The sequence below is a fragment of the Schistocerca serialis genome, chromosome 3 (genome assembly GCF_023864345.2).
Source record: "Schistocerca serialis cubense isolate TAMUIC-IGC-003099 chromosome 3, iqSchSeri2.2, whole genome shotgun sequence".
Taxonomy (NCBI): Eukaryota; Metazoa; Arthropoda; class Insecta; order Orthoptera; family Acrididae; genus Schistocerca; species Schistocerca serialis.
Window position 1 is genome coordinate 315,291,722 of NC_064640.1, and position 12,755 is coordinate 315,304,476.

At 42.5% G+C, this 12,755-nt stretch overlaps 1 protein-coding gene across 1 annotated transcript in view; it reads right to left on the reverse strand.

The window, feature by feature from the left end:
- Positions 1–1,531: 1,531 nt before the first annotated feature.
- LOC126470802 (uncharacterized) overlaps positions 1,532–12,755 on the reverse strand; it is a 473,325-nt gene continuing 462,101 nt past the window's right edge. Inside the window, exon 4 of the mRNA XM_050098815.1 lies at positions 1,532–1,855. Coding sequence (XP_049954772.1) covers positions 1,532–1,855 — 324 coding nt within the window. The remainder of the gene's footprint in view (positions 1,856–12,755) is intronic.

Here is a 12,755-nt window from a genome sequence, read left to right on the forward strand (position 1 = left end):
CATGCATCCGAACGTTGAGCGTTGAGAGTGCCGAATTTCTGACGTCATAGCGTGGAAGAGCACGTTCTGGAGTGTTTCCGAACGTGCTTAGGAATGAATATCTGGCATGTCAGATATTCTGAGCGTGCGTCTGAGCGTTGACCAATGAGGTGGAACAACGCCACCTACATCACACGCACGCCATCTCCCTTCAGTACAGAGTTGTAAGGAGCCATATTGACAGTCATTTCAAGCCTATATGTATATATGCCGTTTCTGAGCACCAGCAAATTGAGAAGCACTGGAAAATCCGTTGTTAACTGTGTGATTCATTCCAATAAAATAATGAGAAACATCATATTCGTGGCAAAAGAATTATTGTAACTTGCGTATTATGAGAGTAGGCTATTTGAAGACAGCCACACACTGAAGATCCACCCAAAACGCATTGTTCTTGGTACAATTTGTCATAATTAAATATCAATTAGTAACATATCTACGATTAAGGTTTCCAGCAAGGGTAACATAATATGATTAGCTCCTCAGGGTTTGATGTTGGTTTAGCGTGCCGGCACGGTAGCTCAGGGTTTTCGGTCAGAGGGCTACGTGCCCTCTGAAAAAAAAACGAACTGAGTTAATCGATCATCAACGAACATAAACGGATGTCTTACGACGTCCGCCCCGAGCAGATGCAACGAACAAAACGAGATTTAAAAAAAAGCGTAGCGAGCAGCGTTACTATCCCACAATAAAATGTTTGTTGGGGCGGTGGTTCGCGTCTTGACATTGCCCATTTTTTTGCGTTTTTATTAGATTCTGATACTTTATTATTAGTTTAATATAAGTATATACTATAATATTTGATGTTATGTAAATATTAGTTCACCTCTTTTTGAGGGGTGACTTAGTTCGATTGGCTTAATTTACAGGAGAGCTTGCGCTATTTGTACAAAGATATTTTGATCCTTTTTCTTTTACGCTTCGTAATTCACATGTTGCAAAGATCCTGCTACTGGGCGGGAACAGTGATCAAGTACGCGGAGAAGTATTCCAAATTTGTACCGCACTGTTTCTAACGGAACTTTTGTAGGGCTGTGTCCTTATTGATTGGACATGGTACTTTCCTTTTCGTGGACGATAACGGAAATGTGCGTTTTAATAGAGCTAACGTGGGAATTTTACTCTCGCCCCTCGAGTAAACAGTGTGATTTACGAACTAGAAACATCCCTCAACTGCAGCTGGAGTGCGTTGCGATCGCGTATACCACGTTCGGGCCCACGTACCGTATGAACAAGTCGTATCGTTCCTGAACGTTCAGCAGCACGTTGAACTTGGCGCGCTCAACGTTCACGTTCGACAGCACAGTCCGTGTGCCGACGGCTTTAGTGCGGCCTTGGAATGGGAACGTTTTGATCACCCCATAGAACCAAAGGTTTCGTTAAGTCGTACATCGATGGAAAAAATGAGTCGCATTGAAGGATGAATATGAAGAGTTCAATTTCGCCTCACAGTATTTAATACAAAGAAATATGTCGATAGTGTGACATCAACTTACGAGAAGTCTGCTGCTGCGACGCAGTCACCGTTGAAGGAGCACTCGAGCGCGTTGCAGGTGTGCGCGTGGACGGGTGCTCCGACCTCGAACGTAATGTTGAAACCGTAGACGTCGAGCAGCGTGTCGAGCACGCGCAGGTGGTGGCCTTCGAGTGCGTCGAGCTGGAAGTCGATGATGAGCGCGGGGTAGCCGGACCACAGCCACTTGGTCTCCGTCACGTTTTGGTCCGTGACGCGGTGTACCACTTTGCGCCCGTAGTTGTACGACTCGCTCTCGTAGTAGCTGTATTCCGTCACACTCAGCCCCGACGTCACGTACACCTGGTAAAAGCATTCACTGTCAACAACTTAATAGTGCTAATAACCATCTTCGGCGATTTTATTTCAGATGTGTAACTAGACTGAACTTAACCCTTTAATGCGCTACTTTCCACATCTGCAAAGCATAATTTGAACTGATTTTTCTCTGCTGTGGGTCAGAATTTCACATTGAAGATTCTTTTGATTATTGTAACTGACGATGCCCTAAACTGGTACTGCTAAATGTGACCACCTACACGTAGTTTCGCAGATACGAAAAATTATTTTAAATAAAGTGAAACATTGTCGATAATTTTTCCTATATTCCTTGGTAATCCTGCACGTTCTAACAATACCACCACTTGCAAAATTGTTAGAAATCAGATTAATAATGTTGCTCACGCAGCATATGTTCGCTTTATCGGGCAGCAACAAAGTTATTGACTGTGAATGGAATCGTCAAAATGGAAATAATGAAGTCACTATAAAAGTCATTAATTTTGGCACTTATCTTGAATGGATTCCCACGTAGATTTCGTCGAAGTTGTTATGGCTCATGTTGTTGATTCTAGGGTGATTCCACTTTGACTGCTAAAAGGTTCAGATCTGTATTTTAGCAATATTTGAAGACCTAACAAATGCGGTTTTCAGGAAATTATTAATGTCCAAACAATCCCAGATCAGAACAATCGCATGGTAGAAATAATTTTCGACTTGGTGTTCACGATCCACATTTATATTAAAATTCTTGTAAATTCACATATACTTCTTCTTAATTGTCACATCATCAAGAAAAGTTTTGTATTAATCTTCATTATTTAATTTCCACTTTTACCAAACACAAGACTTGACTGTGCTTTTACAACGCGAAATAACAACTTAACTTCTGCAAAGTGAAACAAAGACTGCTCTGTGCTCATTCGCGCCAAAACGGTTACAAGTAAGCCAAAGATTATGACAGTCTCACAGAAATGAATATACACAAGAACCATATCACTCTAATATATCGATACATCGGAGTACCTATACATTAATAAAACCAAATGTGAATATTGTCACAAAAATATATCTGTTACTTCGCAGAAAAGTAGTACGATATTACTGGTATCGTGAACTGGGGTTGGAGTGCCGTAATGGTAACGTAAATAAAGAACCATTACAACGTGAAAATAATTATTAACGGTCATTTAAAGAAAATGCAGAATAAAGGGTTAAACGAGCTTTCATCTTCCAAACTTTATAAATGAAATGACAATTTCTGTCTTTATGAAGTAAGTAGCATTATCGTTAGATAACAACCGTTAATAGATCTTATCATACAGTTCAACTTTATTCAGACAAATGATGTAGCGAGCGAGACAACATTCCTGGATTCATCAGATGCTGTCGATACATTACAATGAACTTAGATTTCACTCTTGTGCACCACGGACCGTTACTTGGGACGAAAAATTACAATAGTGTCTAGGTGGAGAACCTGAAATGTTGGCAGATGCCTAGAGTGCTGCATTTGTGCCATTTGGATTAATAAATCGTCGTTTCCTTAGCTGGAAGGTGCTCCCACCGTTCACATAGTCTCTTTATAAGCTATTTTCGATATTTTTCTTTCTTAAGCAATATCAGAAACATCAGGTCTGTGGTATTACTTCTTGTAATACGGTTTTTGCTTTGGAAGCAAGTAATGGTCGTGTGACTACATACTGTGATCTCTTAACTGATATAGCCGTTTATAAACTGTAGAACACATTACCTGATCAGATGTATTTGGACACCTATATGTAGTGCGGAATCGACCACTACACGTTACGAGAGGCGGAACCGACCGTCTAAAAGGAGTCAGGGACTACTGTGTTATCAGCAGAAATGCAGTAACAGCAAAATGGCTGTATCAAGAGAGCTCGGTGACTTCGAACGTGGAATAGTAATTGGATGTCACCTGAGTAACAGATCCATCAGGGACATTTTATTCCTTCCATAAATGTCATTGTGAAATGAAAAGGTTAATGAAAAGTTAAACCAAGGCCAGGCAGACCTCATGTGTTGACGGAAAGGGACCATAGAGCACTGTGCAAGGTGGTAGTACAAAATCGCATGAAAAAAGCTGAAGGAACAACTCGTGAGTTTCAGAATGCTACTAGAAGTCCAGCTTGTACAATGACTATAGGAATACATTGGTCGAGGAGCTCCTTGTAAGTCACCCAGTTACGTAGTCAATGCTGGGCAACGCATCGGGTGCTATGGAGGGCGTCGTCCTTGGACAGTACATGACTGGAAACGGGTGATTTGTAGGGACGAATCACGCCATGCCCTGTGGAAGGGTTTAGTGTTAGTGAATGCCTCGAGTAAGTTTCTTGCCAGCAGTGAAATATGGAGGAGGGGGTGTTTCGTAGGTTTTCGTGGTTTGTACACTACTGGCCATTAAAATTGCTACACCAAGAAGAAACGAAGATGATAAACGGGTATTCATTGGACAAATACATTATACTAGAACTGACATGTGATTACATTTTCAAGCGATTTGCGTGCATAGGTCCTGAGAAATCAGTACCCAGAACATCCACCTCTGGCAGTAATAACGGCCTTGGTACACCTGGGCATTGAGTTAAACAGAGCTTGGCTGGCGTGTACAGGTACAGCTGCCCATGCAGCTTCAACACGATACCACAGTACATCAAGAGTAGTGACTGGCGTATTGTGACGAGCCAGTTGCTCGGCCACCATTGACCAGACGTTTTCAATTGGTGAGAGATCTGGAGAATGTGCTGGCCAGGGCAGCAGTCGAACATTTTCTGTATCCAGAAAGGCCCGTACAGGACCTGCAACAAGCGGTCGTGCATTATCCTGCTGAAATATAGGGTTTCGCACGGATCAATGCGAACAAGAGGTGACCGAGAAGTGTAACCAATGGCACCCCATACCATCACGCTACGTGATACACCAGTATGGCGATGACGAATACATGCTTACAACGTGCGTTCACCGCGATGTCGCCAAACACGGATGCGACCATCATGATGCTGTAAATAGAACCTGGATTCATCCGAAAAAATGACGTTTTGCCATTCCTGCACCCAGTTCGTCGTTGAGTACACCATCGCAGGCGCTCCTGTCTGTGATGCAGCGTCAAGGGTAACCGCAGCCATGGTCTCCGAGCTGATAGTCCATGCTGCTGCAAACGTCGTCGAACTGTTCGTGCAGGTGGTTGCTGTCTTGCAAACGTCCCCATCTGTTGACTCAGGGATCGAGACGTGGCTGCACGATCCCTTACAGCCATGCGGATAAGATGCCTGTCATCACGACTGCTAGTGATACGAGGCCGTTGGGATCCAGCACGGCGTTCCGTATCACCCTCCTGAACCCACCGATTCCATATTCTGCTAACAGTCATTGGATCTCCACCAACGCGAGCAGCAATGTCACGATACGATAAACCGCAATTGCGATAGGCTACAATCCGACATTTATCAAAGTCGGAAACGTGATGGTATGCATTTCTCCTCATTACACGAAGCATCACAACGACGTTTCACCAGGCAACGCCGGTCAACTGCTGTTTGTGTATGAATAATCGGTTGGAAACTTTCCTCATGTCAGCACGTTGTAGGCGGCGCCAACCTTGTGTGAATGCTCTGTAAAGCTAATCATTTGCATATCAAAGCATCTTTTTCCTGTCGGATAAATTTCGCTTCTGTAGCACGTCAACCTCGTGGTGTAGCAATTTTAATGGCCAGTAGTGTATATGGATTCCTGGCTGTGTTTAAAAATTATTGAATGCAGAAGGATATCAACAGATTTTATACGATAGAGACATTTCGGAGACGACAACTGTACCAGCACCAAGTGATTTGTGGTCCATAACATCCTTGAATGTAGGTGCCTCCCCAGAGTCCTGACCTGTACCTAATGGAACATCTTTGAGATAAGTTAAAACGTTGACTTCGCTCCGGACTCTAACGTCCAAAATCACTACCTTCTCTGGTTTAAGTCTTGAGGAACAAATGACAGCCAATCCTCCAGAAACATTCAGAAACCCAACTCAAAAGTGCCCATAGCAGAGTTAATGCCATCATAGAGGCGAAGAGTGGACACACCACATATTAATGTCCACTGATAGGTATCCGGATACTTTTGATCAGATGATTTATAAGCACAATTACTAGATACGGAAATCTTAACGGGTAGCATTTGTTGGTGTTTCTTTTTTTTATTTAACTTGTAGAGCAGCCCTGCTTTGACCTTCGTCAATGTGAAAGCCAGCCTCAAAACTAGGTTATTACTGTAAATAGTCTTCACGGGTTTGCCGCCGGATCACGTTGTGAAAATTTCACAATCAACTGTCCAACATCTTCAGGTGGTTCAACCCTGCTCGTGGCTAGGTACGACTGACGGTATCCACACACCGACGTCCCGTTTTTAGAACGCGCAAGAAGAATGCGCAGCCACGGACATCGCATATGCGCAGTGATTTGCCATATTCAAACTCCCTCTGCCGAATATCGCAGAGCGGCTCTCCCGCGCGTGCGCTCTGCGCTGCGTTTGTCAAGAGTGCGGCCAGACGTTACTCACCAACGGCCGTACTAGGCCAGTGTTATAATGGGCCTGTTATCGAATAATCTTGATCTTCGCGTCGTGATTTAATAGCAGCCAACGCAGAGTTCCAGGCTGTGCTAACCTGAAATCCGGTATCCTTGTTGATGAGTTTATGGGCTGTACGGATATATATTGCTTCCTTAACGACGCAGTCCCAGAAATATGATGCCGTTGAAAAAACTTCCGTCTTTTCATAAGTCATACAATGTTCTGTATTCAGGCAGTGTTCCGTAATTGCCGACTTATTATTATCAGTAATTGCCTTCACTTAACGAGTCCACATCGTGATTGTGGATTTACAGCGTTCAATAGCGAGGTGACTGGTGATCTTACTAAAATAGTCTGAGACGAATGAAATAAAAACATGTGAAACTATAAGTATACAAAGCACTAACCATCTTACCGAAATTAGTTTCGCATTCTCCTCTCACATTGACCTACGCAGTCAAGCCCAATAGCACAGATTGTAAAAATATGCAAAACATGTTGTTAAGATCTTAATTTACATAAAAAGTAAAAGCTAAACTAATAACTCATTACTAGCTTATCACATTCATCTCATCGTTTAATAAACTAGAGAGCAGGTCACACGGTAAATTAGCCTTTGTCCTTCGCAAACTGAAGAATCCTTTCGTCGGTGCAGAAAGAAATGTTTCGTTGGTCTGTGCACTACCTGCAGTTGAGTGAGAAGAATTTCTTCGTCTCGCCTCAGTGGCTGGAATGAACTAGCCATAGCTGTGTAGTTGATTTTACTACCTGCAGATTTTTGTCTCACTTCCAGCCACTCTGCTTCCCACCGCCATAAGGCTCGGTACCTCAACACGATTGTGTTGGGTATAGAGGGACGACACACTGATGCACGGAGGTTTTCGTACAAGGTTCCTTACCTGCCACGACCGCTATTAATTTCTCTGAATTTTTACGTGCCCAGATATTCAGCAGAATGACACCTCCTTTCTCAGTAATTGTGGGGGGGGGGGGGGGGGGAGAGGGAGGAGGGGGAGGGTGTTAGGCAGATATGTTCAAATGGCTCTGAGCACTATGGGACTTAACTTCTGTGGTCATCAGTCCCCTAGAACTTAGAACTACTTAAACCGAACTAACCTAAGGACATCACACACATCCATGCCCGAGGCAGGATTCGAACCTGCGACCGTAGCAGTCGCGGGCAGATATGTTCTAAAAGTATTTTTTTTTATGGCTGCCTGCAATGTGTAGACTAAAGGACACATAGATGGTCAAAGCAGACGACGAATCTCACAGTGCAAATACTTCCACCTTCAACAATCCCCTCAAGCTTGTATGTAATGACGACTACGGTAAACTAGTTTGGTAGACGAATTTTGAGGCCACACTCAGGGAAAGCAGCCAGGAGCGCCTCCCTTCTTAGACCTATCTTCGAATATTACCGTATAATAGTGGTACTGTTTTAGAATGTCTTGAAACACTCAGTTAAAAACAAACGCAGCAAGTCCAATCTTTATTGCAGCACAGTAATTAAAAAAAGACATGGGCAGCCAGACTTCCAGGTTTTTCCAACCCTAGATTTGGGTTGCTTTTTATCCTGAATCAAATGCCACTACTGGGTGCCTAGCATTGATCTCAAACACCCTCGTCACTCGCAATTTCCTTTGTCGAAATGTGCATTGATAACGGGTGAGCACAGGTTTAGTGTGATACTTTTTCTGGAAGAGCAAAATCCAATAAAATTGAGGCATCAATACTAGCTTACGCCAGACGGAAAGTGACGGCTTCGCAGTCTCATAAGTCACAAAACATACCTGGTTAGTCCTAAACGCCAACGTAATTCACGTGTGATGGACAGCGATTAATACTCTTGTGATACGTAGGTGTCGCTGATACATAAACCACGTGTCCATAATCTAGCCAGTACCTTATGAAAACTTTATAAAACTGAAGCAGACGCATCTTGGCTGCTCTCCGGGACCTATGTCTAATTTACGTCGAGATATCTGCTGCAACTCGTAAGTCATTATTTCAACAACTCGATGTAAACGAAAAGTTTGGACAGAAAAAACCATGTCACATTGATGAAGAATATTGTGATTTCGTACGCCTTTCCTGCGTGAAAAAATATTATGTGATATCTTCCAGAACAACATATTTCGGAGTAATCTCCGACAGAATCAGGGCATGGTTAATGCAGGGAGACATCCTGAGTCCGCAGTGATAGGAACTAAGGAGTTTGTGGTCATTAGGATCAGGACCTGGCAACGGTTTAGCATGTGTTCCAACGAAGGAAGATAGGGTTTAGCATCCCGTCTACATAGAGGTCATTAAAGACGGAACAAAAGCTCGGATTGTGTCCAGGATGGTAATGCATATCGGGTGTGCCATTTAGAAGACCCAACCAGGCATTTGCCATTGCGATTTAGGTAAATCATGGAAAATCTGGATGGCCGGATGTGGTCTGGAACCAATGTATTCTCGAACGTGAGTCCAGTGTGCTAACCACTGCACTGCCTCTCTCGGTCATATGCTCCAAGATCTTTCCTGCCCATCTAGTTAAGGCAACACTTCACAAGCAACAGGTGCATGTAACGTACTTCACTGATTTCAAGAAGGAAAGCAAAATTGCATTCTCTATTAGCGCACTACAACACAGACTTAAAAAGTTCGGATTCACTGGTGTGAGCAGTGGAGCTATTAATACTGTGAATGTAAACACCAATAGTAGGGCAACAAGGACGCCAGCGCGTTTTGTTAGTGTGGTTGCCTGTATCAGGGGCAGGTATGCACTCAGGGGCTAACTTATTGTTCTGCTTTGATTGACAGGTCATTAACCTATTGTTCACCTTTGATTGACAGGTCCTTAACCTATTGTTCCTCTGCCCCCTCACCCTCCCCCACCCTCAGGAAACCTCCAACCCTCCCAATCCCCTCACAGCTAAAGCCACACTTTCAGGTCTGAGTTATTGGAATAGCCCCTCTTATCAATTTAATTGACAACTTGATTAAACTGATCAATTAATTAACACCTCCCTATCTGGTAAATAGCCCCTCCCTGAAATTGGCAGGAAAAAGACTCAGTTGATCAGTCATTTGGAGGGAATTCGATCGCAGTGTATGGAATATTGTTTAAACAATTTAGACAATGTGTGGAATATTGTTTAATTAAAAAATTTATGGGTTTCAAAGCAGTGTATGGAATAAATGGAAATTGATGGCTCTGTGGTGGAGAGGATGGATCTCGTAATAGGAAATCCAAGGGTATATTGTTTCCTTATAAAAAATTCAGTTTGCGGGGGTTAGATATATCTTGCTCATCATTCTCTGCTGTTTGGAATGATTTAGGGCTTGTATGAAGAAAGTATATGGGAAAAACATGTTGCATAACCTAATGTTTGTCACTGTAGTCTGGGTGTCTTAACCTAATGTTTGGCCCTTTGTCGGCAATTTACGTATTGTTCTGTTAAGTGGTTTTCAACGTCACCCCCATCCATTTAATCTATTTAACCGCCTTTGATACCAAATTAAGTAACTAGTTATGTCCTCCAACCATTTTCTAGTACATTTCTTGAATTTCAAACGTTTTAGAACGCCATTTCTGGCGCACTCTTCTTTGTCACCCACCCACATCCCCTTAAATTGTTGTACTGTGTTTTACAAAAAAGCTTTTGCAAATTAATTATGCAGAGTAATCTATTGTTCTGCACTTAGTCTGCTCTTCTGCTCCTTTTCACCCACCCTCCCACCCCACCCCTCAACTACTGTACCACTAACACCGTACTGATATAAAAAATTTATGCGAATTAATTAAATCGATGTCCTTGACATGTGTGGGGTACTTTTTATAATTCCCAACATCCTATTGGTGAGGGAAATCGATGGAATATAGTGTAAACAAAAGATCGCTAAAAAAACATCCTGCCACCCAACACTTGACCCCGCCGAAACGCCGGACCACGACCCACCACTCTCAGGCCACTGCCATCTGCCACCAGCAGATGAAAGTCGCGTCTATTTTCAGCTATACAGTTTGAATTCTTCGAGTGTTATACTGATGTCACGTTTCTATGTAAATAACAGCCATGTCCCCCTCTGTATGCGCTATCAAAATACGGGTCATTCCGTCTCACAAGAGAGACACGTCGGCCGCGCCCACGTGTTTACCTGCTCTGTATGGCTGACGCATAGAAGCGAGATGTGTGCACAGTGTGGCTGTAATTTTCGTGGTTCTACAGCTACTGGTCTGGAGTAGCCCTAATGCCACAGTGTCAGATGAGGGACAGCATCACGCCAGAGATGGATGCTCTGCCTCAACTTGTCTTTGAACACATGAACAAAGAATACATCATATAGGTCCAAAAAGAGGGTCACTATTCTTCCAACTGTCTAGTTTAAACTACTTTTCTAGGTTATCCAACTACCCACTTTCCACAACCGAAATACATGCCCATGGATCATTGTATATAGGACTTGTCAGAAGATTTTTGGTAGATTAGCGAAGAAGACAAACAAATACTCTAATACCAAATCTTTATTAATTTTTGCATTTACATTTACGTACAGATAACAACTCTTTCCTTAGTTTTGTTAGGTGTAGTTTTAATAATATTCAATTTCATTTTTAAATTATCAGTTAAATTCACGTCTGAATCATCTGTTTCTTTATCGAGCCACTAATTTGACAAATACGAGGAAGGTATGTTTTGGAGCTCCAATATATATCTAACTTTTTTCCTGCTAATTATCTCTTTTATGGCTTTGCCAATTAGTTATTTTCCATTCGGCAGTTTTTCTAGACTAGAGCATTAGGGACCTTTAATTTTTCCTCTTATTTTATCCATGACACTGTTGTTATAACACTCCACATCCTCCTGGGTGTAAGCTGCAAGTTCTTCTGCTGCACATTCTTGCTTAATTTCGGGATGGAACTGTAAGTTTACAACTTTTGCAAACGAATTGGCATTAAAAGAAGTTATTCCGTTCGTTTTAAGCTCAGCAAATGGTTGTTCTGTAGCTGTGTGTATGACATTGAGCTCATCACATTTAGCCAGCCGAAGTGGCCGAGCGGTTCTAGGCGCTACAGTCTGGAACCGCGCGACCGCTACTGTCGCAGGTTCGAATCCTGCCTTGGGCAGGGATGTGTGTGATGTCCTTAGGTTAGTTAGGTTTAAGTAGTTCTAAGTTCTAGGGGGCTGATGACCTCAAAAGTTAAGTCCCATAGTGTTTAGAGCCGTTTGAACCATTTGAATCATCACATTTCAATGTAATGTATTCGCCCTTTTCAGCAGCTCCAAGGAGGAATGGAGATTGATAAAGATATATGGGAAATGGTATAAGTCTGTGTGATACATGTACTATTTTCCTTAGGACTTGTGGAATGAGGTTGTTCATGTCAAACAATCCCAGTTCTTCAATACCTACATTGGCCGGTACTGTGGAGAACAGTGTTCTGGACTGAGAAAAATAATTTACTCCTGCTTTAACATAACATTTTTGTATATTCCTTATATGGTCTTTATTCGAGTCAGAGTTAAGAATGTCCACGTAGTTTATAGGTAGATAATAAAAACTGTATGCAGACAGAACATAGCTGATAAGCTTTTCCCTGTCTGGAGTATCTGGAAGACTTACTTGTACACCTGTCAATTTTCGGGTGTTCGTGTTACCCCACTACACAAACTGTAGAACGTTATTAGACACAACACAACAGTTATTCTGTACGTTACAGGTTAAATGACACCACATGGAAGCAAGTGCCACAGAGTAAAGTTGAGCAAATTGTAAATACTGTTCATTGGTGTCTAATACACTTGAACACTCTTGCACAGGGTCGAATACACAATCCATTCTGTAGTTGTATATTGTAGCCTCCAACATAGAAATGTCAAGCTGTTTTGACAAGGAAGATCTAAAAGTTTCTCGCGGTCCCATGTGTGGACACTTTATAAAATTTACAATTTCCCATTGTTGCTGTACTGGCAAGCAGTGCTGACTCAAAGCTGATTTATTGCAATTTATGCTACTCAGAATTCATCATTGAACTCCTGCTGCGACGGGGAAGCTATTTCAGATACGTAGGCCAGCTTAAGAATCTCGCTAATTGTGGGTCTGACGATCCCAGTGCCAAACTTAAACTCTTTGTCCGGAGCCAGTCTGACGAGTACGTGTCTAATTAGTGTCTTGATAAATGAAGTGTTGCAAGATTTACACAAAAATATACTGAGCTGTGAGAGACCTTGCAAATCTGTGGCCCACGCTGCGCAAGACTGGCCATACTTAATTGCACATGGTTTAAAGTTGAACCTTGCAGTCACAATGCTGAGTGAAATGTTCGCTCAGCAAATCACATAATTCTTCGAAC